Source organism: Cibotium barometz, chromosome 57 (assembly GCF_041138505.1).
Source record: "Cibotium barometz isolate CiBa-2024 chromosome 57, ASM4113850v1, whole genome shotgun sequence".
Lineage (NCBI taxonomy): Eukaryota > Viridiplantae > Streptophyta > Polypodiopsida > Cyatheales > Cibotiaceae > Cibotium > Cibotium barometz.
The window spans coordinates 13215986-13235780 of record NC_141102.1 but is presented as its reverse complement, the minus strand read 5'-3'; the positions used below and the strand labels follow the sequence as shown (position 1 = coordinate 13235780).

General features: G+C 42.1%; 1 protein-coding gene across 6 annotated transcripts in view; it reads left to right on the top strand.

Annotated features, from left to right (window-relative positions):
* Positions 1-3006: 3006 nt before the first annotated feature.
* LOC147606446 (protein INVOLVED IN DE NOVO 2-like) overlaps positions 3007-19795 on the top strand; it is a 52277-nt gene continuing 35488 nt past the window's right edge. For 2 of the 6 annotated variants that reach the window (XM_086791854.1, XM_086791849.1), the window contains exons 1-2: positions 3007-3431; positions 15269-16174. In XM_086791854.1, coding sequence (XP_086647980.1) covers positions 3356-3431; positions 15269-16174 — 982 coding nt within the window. In that variant the 5' untranslated portion in view covers positions 3007-3355. Of the gene's footprint in view, positions 3432-14558; positions 15000-15265; positions 16175-19795 lie in introns of all 6 variants that reach the window. The other 4 variants (XM_086791851.1, XM_086791853.1, XM_086791850.1 and 1 more) reach the window with 4 other exon arrangements.

The window sequence follows — 19795 nt, the reverse complement described above, 5'->3', positions numbered from 1 at the left end:
ATACATATCATGTTATACTTCTAAGGAACATGTTAATTATCTCTAGGTTGTGTGAAGGGCCTTGAGTTTCTTGAGTCGTGTTGTGAGGACCCCTACCCCCTATATACAATATAATACGTCTTCCCAAGCATGGTAATGATATATACACATATCGAGTAGAGCATCCCACCTAGGGGGGGTGTCATACACATTGACCTATTGTTTGGCTAACAAGTAGCATACGACCCATATCTACCGCTTACACCAAGAAATGCATATGAATCCTCATACAGGTCCCTTCATGATTCTCACAAGTAAGAAAGGATTGATGGCTTCATACAATAATGCATAGAGCACTCTCCAATGTCTTACTTCTCGATCATGAAAGAGATACCTCTAATCCTCTGAACTGACTCTATGGTTCCTTAGAGTCTAATTTCTCAAATTTTCTCAGTTTTTTCAAATAGAATTTGGGTTTTATTCAGAAAGTACCCCCGCTTCCTAGTGGTGTACCAGATCCATAGGGACAACCTAGACCCATCCAATCCCTTAGGTCTAGCCTACCACCCCACCATTGGGCCTATGGAACCCATGTGAACTCACACATTCATAATTGATATACCTAATTCATTACTCACAGGCCTAAGTGAAGCAATGATAAAATAATTTATGCACACAATCCATAGTAAATACTTCTTTGACATTTAAACTTAAAGCTTTTATACATTAAAAAGTACTGAAAAATATACATATTGAAAATCATACTAGAACTCTACAATATCATCCAACTAGTAAATAAAAGTAATATCACATGAATCTAGAAATATCTCCTTGCACCACACCTTTCCTCCTTGGACCAAGAAGATATGCACCACTAAGCCCGAGCATTCCAACTTGTGCTACCGTACGATGAGGAGCCCACAAGTCTCACATATCCTAGATCAGCAGGAGCCATGTCTAATGGCCATATCCTTCCCACCACAAGGCATGAGCACTCTAGGTTACGTTCATTGCTGCCTGGCATAGTACATTTTAGAGTTGCCTCTGTCCTCACACCAAATGTGCTAGGAGCACACCCACATCTGCCAAGATGGCTCAAGGTCTCAACAAACGACTATCTTCACGACAAGACTCACCACTCGAATGACGTCCGCCCGACATCACATCAACTTGTGAGGTACCTTCACAAATTCCACTAAGTATTTTATTTAAACAAATATCAAACATGATCAAGCAACCATGCATCATGCATGCATCCTGAAACAAGGGAAACCATCACAAGTTCCAATGAGACAATCTCAGTCCCCCATCGAATCTCCGAATGCATTTACCAATCCAATATCCTTGGTTCATACCTTCACATCCTTGACAAAAATTTAATCCATCCTTTAAGCCATAAGGTCTCTAAAGTTCAACTTATTCAATTCTTTGATTTCTCACTTTGCAAGCTTATCCTTTAGTTATACCAATAATACTAGGTTTCTAAAGGACTAAAATCACTTCCCTTTAACGTCAAAGCTTTATGGCAACATAGTTTTATTCATCCTTTTTGGGGTCAGATTTTGGGGGCGTATCATAATTATTTGATGATTATTTCTAACTTTAAGTAGTTTTTCTAAGGTGATTCAACTTCAAGGTTCCTTCTTCTCTAAGGCCTCTCGTTGTTGATATCTAATTACTTCTCTCTAGCTTTTCTCTTTTTTCTGTCTCTGGATTAATGCTACTTCTTTCTAGGATTTCATTGGGGCCTTTCCTTTCATCAATACTTTTCTAAATTTAGACCCCTATTTACAAGTACTTCTTAAGTGTTTCAAAAAGGAAGAACTACTTCTTAACTTATAAGGTATATGACCATCTTTAAGAATAATTACATTATTAGCACATATGTGCACATAAATGTACACTTCATTTCTTCTAATCAATTCTTTGTCCTTAAACACTAGGCAAAGACTTATCATGCATAATTTTGGGACCTAATTTATTTTCTTCTTATTCAAAACTAGGTTTCCTATGCAATTCTCAGGACATAAACTACAACTAAATGCATAATTTCCACACATAAGTGTGCCCATAAAATCTCTAATTTTAATGTCAATTTAATTTAACAGGTTATGGTCTCAAGGGTTACTACCACTATGATTTTTTCTAACCTTGATTAAGGTTTTAAAAAATCTAGTTATTATTATATACCAATATGGTTCAAGACCTTCTAGTCAAAAATTGCCAAACCTAGTCTCTAAGGTTTAACGCCCATTTTTCCACATATGCTAAACTTCAAGGGGTATATTCTAAGGTCAAATTCCACTCATAAAGATCTAAGGATTCTTAAATAAAACTTAAGGGTGACTGTTTAATTATAGAAAGGTCAATTTATAGCTGTAGATATCAAAAGGTCATTTAAGATTAAGGTACAAGTACTATTGCTTAAGTATAATTTCTATTTTCTGGAAATTATAGAAAACAAGAAAACTAGAAAAATACAAATGTAAGGGTTTACTGCACCAAGGTCATTTTCCATTTATTAAAGGTTATTTATTTACTATAGTGAAGAGATATATTTAATTTTAGCAATATCTAGGCCAAAGTGTATGTCTTAATTAAAATTTTATTTTTTATACTTTTCTATTTTCAGTGAGTTAGATATTTAAATCATTAGTAATTCACAAATACAATTATTTTAAAACACCACGAAAGGGACATATACTTGCCTATTTTCAAAATTTTGAAATATGAAAGGAAGACCTACTTGTGTAATATCTTTGGCTTGATGTTGTTGCACTATAGGAGGATTACTTAAACCACTCCCAAATCCTTCAGAAGTCCACACTGACTTCAAGCATAGAATTCAGTGCCCTATACTCTCCAATGTTGGCTTAAATGCCCTATTTGACTAGTTTGGATAGTACTACAAGGTGTAAGTGTGTCATATAAGTACTATACAAGTATAACGGGAATATTTTTAAAGCAAGTAATGAGCTTCCACTAGGCATGTAGAAAAAATGAGAGAGAGTGAAACTATCGTGCATGCTAGGATTTGTTTCGTGCAGGCTTCCTAACCTCTGCACCCGCCCCTCTTTGGTCTTCGTTTGGCCTTCTCTTCTCCAGCTAGCATCCCCCCCCTCAGGTGCATGGGCACAAAGTGGAGAGGAATCCCCACCCTGCTTAGAGCACAGAGCACCAGCTCTGGTCCAGTGGCTGCACAGAACTCGCCCCCTTCAAAAGTGTGCAGACACCGTCCTACCAGTGGTATCCTGAGTGGTCCCTTGCCACAAACTTGAATCGAGAAGTAATGATGAAGTATGACCAGGTTATTGAAGATTTCATGGCCACGAAGAAATAACTGGAGGAGTCCGGAGCCAGGGTTGAGGAACTGAACATGTTGTTGCATAATCAAGTGGAGGAAGGTACATCGGCTCGCAAGAAGTTATCACCAAAGGAACCCCTCCATTCAGGTAATCCTGGTTCCCCTAAACCTCTAGTTTTCTTGTTGCCACCAGATTTGGTTTATTATATGAAAAGGGATTACACAGCAAGATGTCTAGTGGGATTGATCTTTGGCCCTTGGCCCTCATAGAATTCCTGAGAAGTTGGGTCAGAGACAACTAACTAGCTATTGGTATAGAGGTTGAATTCATCCAAGCACTCCCCAATGGGCCCGGGGATGGCACTCAAAGCCCTAGGGTCAGGACAATGGATGTACAGAAACATCCATTGTCCCCTTGTGCTTCTTTAGCTGGACCAAGGACTTCAACCCCCAGGGTGCTAAGCCCTCAGCCTATCCAGTGTGGGTGGAACTACCTAATCTACCTTTTTACGTGTACTCATGGATTAAAAAAATGGTGTCTCCCTTACAAAAAGTCCTAGGTATAAGACCAAAAAATGAATACAATCCAGCTTGGCATCCTCAAATATTAGTGGAAGTGGATCTAGACAAACCCCTAATAGATGAAATTGAGATCAACTGTGGTGACTACAACATCCACCAGGAAATTCTATATAAGCACCTCCCCAATGCTTACTTCCATTGTGGGAAGCAAGGGCATGTAATCAGAGTATATCCATCTAAATACCCGAACTAGGCCACTACCAATCCCCCTGTACAACAACGTGCCAATAGTAAAAGCCAGCCTATTAGAGCAAGTAATAGCCAAGCCCCACCCCCCCTCAAGCCCCCTCTACCTCAAAAGACAAAGGAGAAAAATTCACCATTCCTAATAGAAGGAAGACCTTTAGACATAATAGATCTGGCAACTAGAAGGCTTTTGCTAACTCATATGCCTTGCTAGACAACATCTCTGACCCAGAGAACTCAGTAGACTCCCAAGAGTTCATCCAAGCCACTCCCCTGGATAGATCCAGAATTCTAGCTGAAACCAATCAAATGGACCATGATTAGATACCCCCTACACAGCTAAATGGGACTGGGCATCTAGGAGAGGAGAAAAATAGGGCTGGTCAATCCCTCTCTGATACAGAAAATGGCAACCCCAATGAAATGGAAATAGTAAAAGAACTAAAAAGGAGTCATGCCCTGGTTGGTTCTACCACCCCACAATCTCTCTCCAAAGTAGGACCTAAAAAGGTCAACACTCAGAAGAGAGTTAAATGAGATGCACCTCTCTAAATGTCAAGGGATTGACTAACCCATCAAAAGTCTAGTTAAAGAAACAATGGCTAAGAAAGTAGTGCAGACTTGACTTCATAACATTTTCTGAAGTCAAAGTAAGTGGGGCTGAGCTAGAGAAAAGGTTGCGTTGCATCTCTAAAGACCACATATGGATATACATTGCCCACTCTCAGGGCTCTGGAGGAGTGGGTGTGGGTATGCATATAGATCATCAGAATGAGTTGAAGAATGTAAGGATTGACATGTATGACCAGTGGGCTATATTTGAACTAACTACTTTCTCTTACATTGGTATATATGTTGGAGGATCTCAGGCCAATAGAATCAAGACTTGGAGATCTCTTAAAACTATCCCTGAACCAATCATATTAATGGGTGATTTTAATATGGTGGAATCTAGAGAGGATAGATTCAGAGGTTTGGGTCAAGTCCTAAAAGGGCCTCAACTCCATGAATGGCAGTGCACTATAGACCATTGGGGTTGTGTGACCTTGAGAATACTGGAGACCACACTTGGCAAAATTATGCTCAAGGGGAACTGACCAGAAAGGCTAGGCTTGATAGAGGTTATGTTAGCAAGACCCTTGGAAACTCCTTTGTCACAAATGTGAATGCAAATCTGATGTCTCCACTTGCGTTTTAGATCATTACCCCATTATCTTACTCTTGGATAATCATGACAAAAAGGTGTACAACCAGTGGTTTCACATTGATCCTGTTGAAATATAACCCTGTGATTATGTAAGTGTGTGTGGGTGTCAGTGGTGTGAACACACCCTAAAGTTAAGTGATAGGGTTATGTGAGAAAAAGAAGTCGTGTATGTGAGAATACACTGTACAGTGCGTGAAGAAGAAATGAAGGAGAATGGAGATGAAGATTGGGAAAAATTCATGTGTTTGTGACTAAATATATACCACACACTCACACTCTAGTAAGAGTGCGGTATCAGAGCTCAGAGGAGCTACAAGGGAGCAAAAAAGCTAAGCAAGACACAGGTTTCACTGAGGACCTTCAAGCACAAGGCAAAGAGGAAGCTCAAGTGTGGGAACAAGCCCTTTGCAAGAGGGAGGTCTAAAAGAGGTAAGAGGCCTAAAACAGGAGAATTAAGAGAAGCTTGTTTTGGAGGAGAAGCCCCCTTCTATGATGGAAGTCGTGCTCTTCAAGAGCCTCAAGCACAAGGTGAAGGAGGTTAAGGGTTGACGCAAGGCCATGTTTCTTGAAGTATTAAGCAAGTATTAGGCCTCTCAAATGCCACATTGCAATCAAACGTGGAGATTGCCACAATAGGGAGAGGCACCATCATTTTGAAAAAAAAATTGTTTTTGTTGATTATAGCCATTTTATCAGCCCCCTACAGCTTCTAGATGCATCTTCGGGACCCTGAGAAGAAGGCCATCAATCCTATAACAACAAAAAAAATTGTTTTTGTTGATTATAGCCATTTTATCAGGCCCCTACAGCTTCTAGATGCATCTTTGGGACCCTGAGAAGAAGGCCATCAATCCTATAACAACTCCCATGAGCTTCTGAGGGATTTTGGAGGTGTCCATATTTGGCAGCATTACTAAAACAAGAACTTATAGGTTTCCTTTTTTGGTAATTTTAGGCCTAAAGCAAGGTATGGTGCATATCCAAGCCAATGTAAGGTGTTTGGGCTAGTGCAAGTGATGTGTGTGGATGCTTAGATGCTCGAAGAAACTGAGTTATAGCAATATATGCATAAAAACGCAAAATTGAGGCGGTTTTTATGTAATGTCAAGGTTATGCATAAGTGATTTTTGAGCCATTGGGGTTACCATACACTCTTGGCAAGCAGTGGAATGTGGAATATGGATGTTTGAGGCTAAAACGCCAGTTTTTCAAGTGACAAGGAGTGCATTGAGGCTTGTTGCCTTCATATATTGCTTCCGTCCGTGTTGGACACCTTGATTGCACATTCCTTGAGGACATTAGATAAGTGGCAAGTTAAAAAGGCAGGCTCGGGGGTGTTGGTAGGCTCCCCGGGTGACAGTAGGCCGACTTTGGGGTCTTATTGGCTGTAGATAACCCCACTATCGGAGGCCTTGATGGTTATGGTTTTACCTATATATGGAAGTTGGATGCTCACAGCTTGTATTACTACACGCGGCTGAGATGTTTGATGCATGAAGTGGATTGGTAAATGCCTATGTGTTGGGACTGATTTGGTGGCAGATGTATGTCAGATTTGCGACCTTTTATGGTGATACTCTACTAAATTTTTTTCTAGTTTTGTTGCTGATTTGCATCATGGGTGAGACAACCCAAGTAATGCAAATAGTAGGTGAAAAGCTCACCAAAGATAACTGCAGTGTGTGGAGTTACAGGATGGAAATTTTTTTGAGAGGAAAAGGCATGTGGGAGCTTGTACCGGCGGGTGATGATAGTTGCCCGTGGTTACCGGAATCTAATTCATCAGATGAGCAGAAGCTTGCCTACAAGCAATGGATAGAGAGATTGCCGGGAGGTCTTGCATTGGATCTTGCTTTGTATATCAGAGTACGTTATACCACATATCAAGAAGGCAAATACGCCACAGGAAGCTTGGGAGATCATCCATAAGCTTTATGGAACAAGTACGGAAGCACGGAAGATTCAGTTGAAGCAGCAGCAGTTACATGGCATATGGCGAGGGAACCACAATATTACCGATTATGTGGTTAAGATTAGGCAAATTATAGAGGATCTCACTAGTATCAATTGCGAGGTGGATGATGACGATCTTGTATCGGTCACCTTGAATGGATTGGGGCCACAATATAAGTCACTAGATACATCAGTTTCTATGCGAGGTACTATGCCGGACTTTGAGGAATTAGTTGCCTTATGCATGACCAAAGAAATTAAGTTGGGACTCGGAGCTTCTAGCAGTGGAAGCAACAGGGATCAGGTGTTCTATCACAGTCGAGGCCGAGGTGGTTTTGGTCGTGGTTGTGGGCGCGACAATCATAATGCAGGTCGAGGAGAATACTCATCTAGAGGTAGTGATTATGTGCCTGTGCCTAGAGGCAAGGGGAGAGTACAACCTCGTGGTAGAGGTCGTACAACAGGTTACCAGCAGAGAGATGGAGAGTGGTAGAGGTTGTACAACAGGTTACCAGCAGAGAGATGGAGAGTGGTAGAGGTCATACCAACAGGTTACCAGCAGAGAGATGGAGAGTGTCACTACTGTGGCAAATATGGGCACTTTGAGCGCGATTTCTACCTCAAGAAAAATCAGCAGTATAGTCGAGGATGCGAGGTAAAGGCCGACAATATGGAAATTATGCGGGATATGACAATGGCAATATGTATGCCAACAAGTCCAGTGGTCACTTGTGGTGGGTAGCATGGCTGAGCCGTAGCACACTCAAATGATTGGTTTCTTGACTCGGGAGCTACAAGTCACATGACATATCATGGAGAGTGGTTTGATAGGAAGGATGAGTTGCAAGATGATGAATATGTGGCCACAGGTGATGACACTATGCATAGGATCACCCACATTGGGACATTTCCTTTGCTAGAACAGGATGGTACGCAGAACAAGCTAGGAGATGTGTTGTATGTCCTCACTATCACGAAGAATTTGGCTTCCGTTGGACAGATGACCGATCAAGGGTTGCAAGTCTGTTTTAATCGATATGGATGTTTTATTGAGGAGTTTCATGATGGTATACCGAGCAAGTTACTTGTTGCAAGGGGCCGAAAAAAGGGTTGCCTATTTGCTTTGGATGCAAGAAATCCATGTTTACACACTGGGATGTATGCAAGGATCAGATCTACACAAGATGAGTGGGCTGAGTTATAGCATAAAAGGATTAGACATGTAAATTTTCAGCGACTAAAAGCTATGCAATCGAAGGAAATTGTTCGAGGGCTGCCAAAATTTGGTCGCATCGACTTTTACCATGTATGTGAAGCTTGCCAGTTTGATAGCAGCCTAGACTCCCATTTCTAAAGAGGGGGAGAGTATGTCGTTATCCTTTGGAAATTGTGCACTCAGACATTTGGGGACCATGTGAGAATGTGACATCGTCAGGGTCACGTTACTACATTACATTCACTGATGATTTTAGTAGAATGACATGGGTGTACTTTCTAAAAGCCAAGAGCAAAGCATTTGAGGTTTTTCTCGAGTATAAGGCAATGGTTGAGAAGGAGTTGGGTTGCTACATATATGAGTCAAGATGTGAGGTTCAGTGAGCATGAACCATGGTACAAACCAAAGCCTGTGATGATAGATGATACATATAAGGAGTAGCATGAGATACGAGTAGATTTACGTCATGCAAAGCCATCAAGCAGGACTATGTCAGGTCTGTTAGAGAGTGAGGAAAGCACAGGCAGTGAAAACCCATGGAGCACGAGATTACGTGACAGACAGCCAATTGGCAAAGGTAAGAAGAAGGTAGATGTGGAAGAGAGCTCAGGTGAGGAGAGTATGGATGAAGAGCATGGTTTGCCACATGTTAGGACACCAGGCACATGACAAGTAGAGAAGTATGTGCCACCTCATGCAAGAGTGGATGAGAAGAATGCACCGCAAGTGACCAGATCAGAGAGAGTCCATTACCCAATGGACAGGCTGACATATAATGGCTACATGAGGATGCATTATGCATATATGGTGTCTTGAGTACAACACAAAGAGCCAACGTGTTTTCAGGATGCAATTGGAAAGCACGAGTGGGAGGCAGCAATGGATGAAGAAATGGATGTGTTAGTTCGCCAACAACAAGACATGGGATTATGCATATATGGTGTCTCGAGTACAACACAAAGAGCCAACGTGTTTTTAGGATGCAGTTGGAAAGCACGAGTGGGAGGCAGCAATGGTGAATGAAGAAATGGATGCGTTAATTCGCCAACAACAAGACATGGGATCTTGTGAAGTTGCTGGTAGGAAAGCAAGCCATTGGTTGTAAATGGGTTTTCAAGGTGAAATGTAAGTCAAACAGGTTAGTAGAATGCTATAAAGCAAGGCTAGTTGCAAAGGGGTATGCACAAACATATGGTCTACACTATGATGAGACATTTAGTCCGGTTGCAAAGATGACTACGATCAAGGACAATGATTGCATTAGCAGCCATATATGGTTAGAAACTATGGCAAATGGATGTTGAAAATGCGGGGTTTATATATAGCAGTCGCATGGGTATGTGCACTTGAAACATCCACAATATGTATGCAGGTTGAGGAAAGCCTTGTATGGGTTGAAGCAGGCACCTCGCGCATAGTGTGAGCGCATTAGCAAGACACTACTGCATTTGAAATTGAGCCAGTCTAGGGTTGATTATTCACTTTATGTAAAGCATGTTGATGGAAAGATGGTTGTGGTGGTCATATATGTGGATGACTTGATTATTATTGGAAGTCATGTGGTTGAAATTTTAGAAATCAAGAAGAAGCTGTCTGCTTAATTCGACATGAAAGACCTAGGAGAACTTTGGTACTTCTTAAGCATTGAGGTCATAGACACTCTTGCAGGAATCTGGATGATACAAAGGTAGTCTGCTTTGGATATGCTTGAGAAGTATGGCATGACTGGATGCAAGCCAGGAGATACATCGTTGGATCAGAATGTGAAGATGTCTGATGATGAGAGGTACATACAGGATGTCACGATGTACCGTAAGATGGTGGGTAGTCTTATTTATCTAACCATCACACGCCTCGATTTGAGTTATGCAGTAGGTTAGCCAGTTTATGCAAAGGACATGTAAGAGCCATCTTGATGCAGTTAGAAGGATCCTACGGTATGTGAAAGCAACTACAAGTTATGGCCTATGTTATGACAAAGGTGGAGTGCATGTATGTGTTCATAGATGCAGATTGGGCTGGTAGTGTCATGGTCAGGAGATCTACCAGTGGTTATGCTTTTTCGTTTTGGGAAGTGCTATGGTCAGCTAGAGTAGCAAGAAGCAGCCTACCGTCGCCTTGTCGAGCACGGAGGCAGAGTATCGTGGAGCAGCCATTGCCGCATGTGAGGAGGCTTGGCTGAGGATCCTACTTGTAGATTTTGGGATCCAGATACAGGATAGGGTTGTCATATATTGTGACAACATAAGTAGTATCATGCTCAGCAGGAACCCAGTACATCATACACGCACCAAGCATATAGAGGTGCATTACCATTTTGTTTGGGAGAAAGTGGTTGCAGGAGAGATTGACTTGGTCTATGCTAAGACCAATGAGCAGGTTGTTGCTAATATTTTCACAAAGGCATTGAGCAGGGACAAGTTCCAGTATTTCAAGGCAGCATTAGGCCTTGATGATGTGTAAGCTCATGTTGAGCTTGAGAGGGAGTGTTGAAATATAACCCCGTGATTATGTAAGTGTGTGTGGGTGTCAGTGGTGTGAACACACCCTAAAGTTAAGTGATAGGGTTGTGTGAGAAAAAGGAGTCATGTATGTGAGAATACACCGTATAGTATGTGAAGAAGAAATGAAGGAGAATGGAGAAGAAGATTGGGAAAAATTCATGTGTTTGTGACTAAATACACACCACACACTCACACTCTAGTAAGAGATCCTACTCCTTTCAGGATGCCTATTGTTTAAAAGGAGGTGAAAAGAATTTGGACTGACTTCTTCAATTGTGGTCTCACTTCTGCCAGGGCTTGGATTCTGGCCATAAAATCTACCCATTCTCTACTGATATGCATCGAAAAGGAGGTAACCAAAATTAGAAAAAATAGAGGAGAACTGATATGCCTCAAACTTAAGAAGTTGGAAGATACAGTAAACTAGGATGACCTCATAGCTCAAAAGGAGATCCTGACTATTAGGGCTGAAATGAGGAGAGAGGAGGAGATCTCTCTACCGCATACCAACCTTTTTTTCAGAGACTGGTGGGCTGCTGGGAAAGCTGATTTGCCAACCCTTGAGATGTTTAAAATGCTAAAAGTTAAACAGGCTAAGGACAAACTTCCTCATCTTCATGATCCTAATAACCCCCTCAGCTGCTATGAGGAAGGAAACGGAATTAGAGTCTTCAACCACTTTAACAACATCTTTAGCAAAGGGGGAGAGATCTCTAAGGACCAGCTCAACTGCATTGCCATCATAGGACAGGCTAGAAAACCAACTATTCCAGATTGTATCTCTAAATCACTGGAAAACAATATCTCAAGAGTGGAAATGGGTAAGGCCATAGACAGCAGTCTAAAGGTGATGAGAAGCCCAATTGTTGATGGTTTTCCCTCTAAATTCTACAAGACTTTCAAGGATATCCTATCCTTTAATAGTTATGTGGCAGGAGGCTATGTCTTTTGGGGTTCTTCCCCTTTCAATTAATGAGGGCTGGATCAAACTAATCCACAAGAAAGGTGAAAAGGAGGATCTGACTAACTGGAGGCCCATCACCATGTTAAACTGTGCTTATAAAATATATGCAAAAGCCCTTTCTTTGAGGCTATCCAACCAGCTCAAAAGCTGGATCAGACACAGGAACAGAAGGGCTTCATCAAAGGAAGATACATCCTGGATGCAATCATCACTATGTGGGAGGGCATAAAATATGCAGAAGAATTTGAGCAAGATTACATCTTTTTCAAAATAGATTTTGATAAAGCATATGATCGGCTCAGTTAGCATTATGTTTTGGAATCCTTTAGGCAAATGGGTGCAAGTCACCACTTTGTTCAAATGGTGAGTACCCTTTTTGGTAATGCCACTACAAGGGTTAATGTGAATGGTGTGCTCTCAGAGGCCTTCCACCTAAATAAATCCATCAGACAAGGGTGCCCTTTAGCCCCCCTTCTCTATGCTATTGCTGCTGATGGACTTAATTGGCTGATTAAAGAGAGGATGGAAAAAGGAGAAATGAATGGAATTGCTCTCCCCAATGGTAAGCTACTATGCACTCAAATGTTTGCTGATGACACCAATGCCATGGCTGCCAACAATGAGCAAAGCATAAGAAGCTTCTAGGAGTGTCTAGATATCTACTGCAGACTATCTGGATTTGTTATTAACCACAAGAAAACTGGGATAAGGACCCTTATTGAAAATCCTCCTGAATGGTTGATCCAATCTGGATGTAATACATTGGAGGATGGGGTGATCTTCAGACTGTTGGGCATTACTATGGGGTTCAGAGTCACTCTTAAGCAGGGATGGCAATGGGTGTTAAACAAAATTGAAGAGGCAAACTCAACAGATAGCAAAATAGACAACTCAATCTAGGAGGCAGAAAGATGGTAATCAACCACTTCATCATCCCTTCTGTCATCTATTTCCTAAGCTGCTCTAGAGACCCCCTGAATATGATTTACTGAAATTCATAAGATTGTGTAGGAATTTCCCGTGGGGAGGGGACCCCTGGATTTAAAAAATCCCTAAAGTTAGGTGGGACTAGTGTTGTTTGGAAACTAGCAAAGGAGGTCTAGGCCTCAAAGATGTTACTAATCTTGCTTGATAGATTGGCGCTAAATGGATATTGAGAAGCTTTCTCCATCTCTCTGATGATTGGGCTTGGCTAATCAATAGGAACTCCGACTAGTTCCAACTCAAGAACGTCCCCTCCCACTCACAATCATAGTGGCAAGTAAATTTCAGATAAAACTTGTTGGTAGCCAGCTTGTATCATCTCTTTGGTCTGCTTGGAATTATGTAAAGGCTGACCTAGTCCTATCTGAGAAACCTAGTTGCATTTGGGGAATCCATGGTAAAGATTCCCTTTGGTGGCCTTACATTCCCCTCCCTCCAGTTGATGGTGCCCAGGCTCAGTGTGCTCTTAGGATGCATAGGATTGGTATATGCAGTTGGTGGGATATCTGGGACTGGGACAATAAGTCCTGGATGTCTAGAGCTAATCTGATCAGAGTGTACAATGAGTGTACAATGTGTCTAATGTAGAGCTTGACCGTTTGCGGAGCATTACTGATACCTAGCTGCTTTCAATCAGAGATCTGCCACACCCCAAAGAATTCCAGTGGAAGACTCAGGTTGATATCTTTCACATTCCCCCCACATTGTGTACCCCCTATTCACTACAAACTTGACAAGAGATGGGGAGTATGTGTGGAGTACTTTTTGTTTGGTAAGTTGTGGAACAAATATGTGGAGCCTAAGAAAGTCTGCCTGGGTTGGTTGATCATGCATAAAGCTCTTTGGACATAGTAAAAAGCCCTTAGAATAAATGTTGGAGATGGGAAATGTCACAGATGACATGAGTTGGAGGATGACATGCACATCTTTTTCACTGTCCCCTTGCAAAAATGTGCTTTAATGCCTTGGCCAGATGTATTCAGAATTGGAATGGTTACTCCTTAGGCTGGAATGGTTTTTGGTTTTCACCTAAACCTTAGAACCTTAGATTATTTAATTTATTTTTGGTTTTCACCTAAACCTTAGAACCTTATATTATTTAATTTATTTTTCCCAAGAGTACACACACTTACGCTAACCCATTTTAATTTATTTCCAATGTTCTAATAATATTTCTGCCCATGCTCTTGGTCCTAAAGCAAACCCCACAATTTGAATTTAATTACGAACTCAGATTTTTCAAATTCTTTTGGGATTTGAGTGATTTTACATAGGGGTACACACATATTTAATTTTCCAAAGGTTTTTACTCATCTTTGAGTGATTTTCCAGTGTGCACATTCCATTACACCATTTTCCATCCTCCAACAATACACCATTTTAATATTTTTTGGACCAATTTTCTTTTACTTAACATCTTCCCTTTCCACGGCTAGGAGGGATCTTTTACAGTGCTCTAGTTGGATGAATTATGTCTCCGTTTTAACATCTAGCTGTCTAAATTGGCTACGAGCAACATTGTGAACGAATCTATCTCTATGGCTTTGTACCCAGAGCAAGAATAATGATCATTCAGCATAACAATCAATTGGGAATGTAAGATTAGCATGTTTTGATTTTTAGGAGTGAAGAGCTTCAAGAAAGCCTTGATTTACACCGCTGTGATTGTGTTTGTTCAGAAACTCCATTTTTTGACAAGGAGAGTAATTGTCCGGGCAAGCGGGTTCAACGGGCGGCTCGTGGAAGGCGCAGGGGAGTGAAGAGAGTGTGAAGAGGCTCTTATGTTGTTGCATATGACACATCCCTTAAAAGGGCTAGTACAAGTAATTAAGATACAAGGTTGTGGGGCGTCCTTTTGCATGGTCACTTATGATGGGATATACAACCCATCAGCCACGAGTACTCTCTAGTGCTGGTGCTGCTTGTGGGAGGCACAGGCGCTTCAAGCCTTCCTTCCTCTTGCACTGGTAAATTGATTAGGTTAAAATTATGTACACTGAACTCCGCATGCAGGTAAGTGATCATTTCTCCCACCATTGGTGTGCAGCCATGACGGTTCAAGTAGTTTGTAGCCATAGCTAAGTCGCCCAAAAACAACGCGCGTACTGCTGAAGACCTAGGTACTTTCCTTTATTGCTCATGAAATTTGTATGTTTGTCTGAGAGTGAGAGAGAGCATGTTTATGCCTGTGTGTGTGAGAGAGAGAGAGAGAGAGAGAGAGAGAGAGGCATGTGCGTGTGTGTGTGTGTGTGAGAGAGAGAGAGAGAGAGAGAGAGAGAGAGAGGCATGTTTAGGTGTGTGTGTGTGAGAGAGAGAGAGAGAGCATGTGTGCATGTATGTGGATTCTCATAAGAATTAGAGACATGGTTTTGGGTGGCTTCTTTAGCAGGGATGAGTAAGAGTAGTTCCCTAAACATGAACAGTCTCAAGGCGAGTGAAACAAAGCATACTCAGAAATGTCCCTTTTGTCCCCCTGAAAGCAAGCGAAAATTTGATGAGACAGGCCTCTTACAGCATGCAATTGCCATCAGTATGAATAACCAAAATGTGGAAACAGTTCGTGCACACAGTGCTCTACTGAATAGCTTGAAAGGGGGGCTGACTAAGCACCCTAAACAGGAAGACAAAGTGGACATTGAACAAGAAATGCACGAGTATCACGGGGATGATGATATAAAGCTCGTATGGCCATGGATGGGCATTGTAGTCAACATTGATTATGTACAAATGGGTAATTGCAAGCAAAATGGCCAAGTCAGCAACGGCAAGGCAGCAGTTGGCCCATGGAATGTTGACATCAGAAGCCACTTCTCATTTCTAAACCCTAAGGGTGTGCATGCACTTTGGAACCTGCCTGGCCATGTAGGCATGGCCGTGCTGGAGTTTGGGCATGACTTGATCGGCTACTTTGATGCACAAGATTTTGAGAGGGGCTTCTTGCAATCTGGAAAAGGGAAGACAAAGTGGTTGAGCATGACAGCACCGGGAAAAGATCGAGGTAAAGAGACCTATGGATGGATTGCAGATCAACATGACTACAATGTTAATAATCAGGTGGGGATTTTTCTTCGGAAGAAGGGAACTCTGAGAGCTATGCCTCGATTCCGCCAAACTTGGACTGAACAACATGATCAGCTGTTCTGTGACATGAGATCCAAGCTCCAGGAGAAGAACATGAAGCTTATAGAGCTGGGAAGAGAGGTCTCTAATCTTCAGACATTGGTGTATCAAACAGAAAATGCAAAGTACTCAGCTGAAGCACAGTCATCCTTAATAGAAGTAAAATATAAGCAAGGTACACATGTTTTACAGCTTGATCTTTATTCTTTCCGAGAAGAATAAGCTCCGCTGTTGTGATTAATGACAAAAATTAGCATTTGTAATGCTTTGAGAGTTTAGAGGAATGTAGGGAAATTATCAGCCATGTGGTCAGATTCATCAGGCCTCAATGCATGTGTGATGAGTCCTGAGGTACTCTACAGGGTAGATTACTTGATTTATAGGAGCAATCTCATCTGGTCCAGTCACATATCCCAAATAAGAGAGCTTCTCCAAGAAAAATCTGGACGTCCTCTTGTTGATGGACAACTAATTCTACTTCAAAAGCTCCAACATCTGCTCTAAGAGATGCTCATACTTCTCTAGTGTGCGTTAGAAACCAAAATACCATTAAAAACACAAAGATGCAATCATTTATGAGAGACTTGAAGACTTCATTATCATCTTGTTGAAGGATGCTGGTGCATTAGTCAATTACGACATTCTTGGTGTGAAATCTTGTTTTGTGGATGTGATGGTATCCAGCTGTGCGATCACATCCCTCCTCCTCCTTGACAAAGAGAATAGGAACAGCAAAGGAAGAATGACTCAGCTGTATAAATCCACTCTGTAATGACTCTTCCACTTTGCCTATCCGACTTTCTTTCCATCATGAGCTTAAACTGTATGAGAACTTGCAGGGAGGCTGAGCATCATGTACCAACTGAACCGTAGTTCTAGATGTTGATCGAAAAAGAAACTTAAGAGACATGCAATCAAGGCTGCTGTCTTGGTGTCCATGGGGTCTTGTCATCTGGCTTGTTGGGACTCATGAGCATACATCATGAACACCTAGGCATTGTGTCTTACAAATTGCTGGAACTGAAGTGCTAAAACCATGGGTACGCTTGTAAGGAATGAAGAGTTATTTCTCCTATAGAATGCATAACGAGAGAGAGAGAGAGAAAGAAAGAAAGAAAGAAAGCTGTATTAACGTCTACTAGAGGCCGAACTCGACCTATGAGACAAATCAATGTACAATTGTCAATGTCTTCTGGATGTCCAGAAAAAAAAAAGGACAAAATGAACATGAAATAAACTATGAAAGTATTGAGCGAGTGGGGGGGTGTGATGGATGGAGCACTACTGCTAGAGGCTCAGTATGCAACCTATATGCGCAGAAGAGAGAGAGAGAGAGTTGTATTGCCATCTTCAGAAGGCCAAAATGATGTTGGCTTAAGAGCTATGGCGGGTGTGTGCACAAGAGAGCCATGGCTAGAGAAAGAAAGAAAGAAAGAAAGAAAGATTTTATTAACGTCTTCCAAAAGACCGAACTCGGCCTATGAGACAAATCAGTGTACCTGTGTGGGGTATCCTCTGTCATCCCAACAAAATGAAAAAGTACTGAACTAAAAAGCTGAATCTGGGTGTGCAATAAGTACAATGAGTGGGGGGAGGTGATGGAGCTCTACTACTAGGAGAATGCAAAGCTATATGCATGGAGTATACAATCATGATATACAACCTAGCTAGCTCCATCTTGTACCATACTGGGGGTATAGAATGGTATACATCAATGAAGGGGGTGTCCACAGCTCCCTGAAGAACATGCCTGGGTCTGCTTTGAAGCGAGCTAGTCGCTCCACACCCTCTCTGTGAAACTAAGCTCTGATCTCTGTCATCTCTCTCTGGTATAGGCGTGGTGTCCGAAAGCCAGGTGTCCTCTGTCTCTTGCGGGCTCTGAGTGTCTCTGCTCTCTGGAGAGTAATTCTTTGCTGTGTAGGGGTTGGGAGTGGGGTGGATCTTTGAAAAAATGTAGTAATTTGTGTCTGTCGTCCCCCCTCCGGAGCTGTCTGAGCTTGTAATGATGTCTCTCTGTGACGCTGTATGTCTAGAATGATGCTGTATGTCTCGAATGAATCTCCCCAGTATTTGCTGGTCTGCTGCCTCAAAGATCTGGCGTAAGGAATGTGGCTCTCTGAATAAAATGGGATCTCTCTTTGATGGCTGTATATGCTCTGCATCTGCATACATAATGCTCCTCACTCTCCACCTCCTCTCTGCACAATTTGCATACCCTCTTCTCTCGGGGGATCCGTGTTGCTCTGCCAGTCTCGATCTCCAATCGATGTGATGAGACTCTAAGCTGACCAATAGCTACTCGGGAGCCGTGTGGTAAAAAGCCCTCCATGTATCTAGGCCTCTCTATAAATCCATCATCAGTGATACTCATGAAGTGTCATGTGCACAGTGGGTATCTACCGTGTGCTATACGTATGCAAGACTAGTTTCAAGGCTTGGGGAAGCTTGGAACTAGGCAGGCTGATTGACGAGCTGAGTTAGGGATATACTAACGGGCGGGCATCCAAGTATGGACGGGCGGGCGGCCAAGTGTGGACACCCGATGACCGGCCAAGAGCCTATAAAAGGGTGGCCAAGGTTAGTTATTGTATCGTAGAGAGTCTCGCGAGTTTGTGAGAGCTCTATGGTCTTGGAGCCTGGATCTAGTGCAGACGTGCACCTGCTTTATGCAGCCGAGGCCGGCAGCAATCTCGAGGCCCGCGAGGGCAGCTTCGCGGCGGTATGGGACGTCGCGGGGAGGAGATTGGTCGGTACGTCAACCTAGTTAGCTCAGCTCGTGGCTCGGTGGGGACACCAAGTATAGTATTTTAGGTGATTGTATTCATCCCTCTCAGAGACCTCTTGTAAATACTATTGATTTTGGAAATATAATGGATTCTTCTTTGTACACCGCTTTCCATTGTGTATTGATTCCACTTTCTTCTTTTCTCATCGCTTCCATGGATGTGAATGAATTAAGTGTGTTTGAAAGCAAAGAATTACAGAAGATACTTGATTCTTTTCAAGATGTATTTCCTAAGGAATTGCCATCGGGTTTACCACCTGAACGGGCAGTAGATCATCGTATTGACTTGATCCTTGGTGCTCATCCTGTGAGTATTCCACCTTATAGGATGAGCCAAGCTGAGGAAGATGAGTTGGCTAAACAACTCAAAGATTATTTGAGGATGGGCCAGATCCGTCCAAGTAAATCACCTTGGGGTGCACCTGTGTTGCTTAGGAGAAAGAAGGACAATACTTGGAGAATGTGTATAGATTACAAAAGATTGAACAAGCTGACAATTAAGAACCGTTATCCTCTCCCTAGATCAGATGACCTAATTGACCGGTTAGCAGGAGCGAAATATTTCACGAAGATCAATTTACGTACTGGCTATCACCAGATACGTATTCATGAAAGGCATGTCGAAAGAACCGCCTTTCGGACTAGGTATGGCCATTACGAGTTTCTCGTATTACCTTTTGGGTTAACCAATGCTCCAGCCACTTTCCAACAAATGATGAACGATCTTTTTCGTGAACATTTGGGAAAATTTGTGGTGGTGTTCTTGGATGATATTTTGATATATAGCCGTACTCTTGAGGATCATGTCAGACACCTCACGATTGTCTTATCTATTTTGAGACAGAATCGACTATATGCTAAATTGAGTAAATGTGAGTTCTTTATGACCGACATCATTTACTTGGGACACAAGATCACTAGAGATGGATTGAGCATTGACTATGACCGAGTTCAGAAGGTTTTGGACTGGCCTATACCACGAACAGTGAAACAACTTCGTTCTTTTCTCGG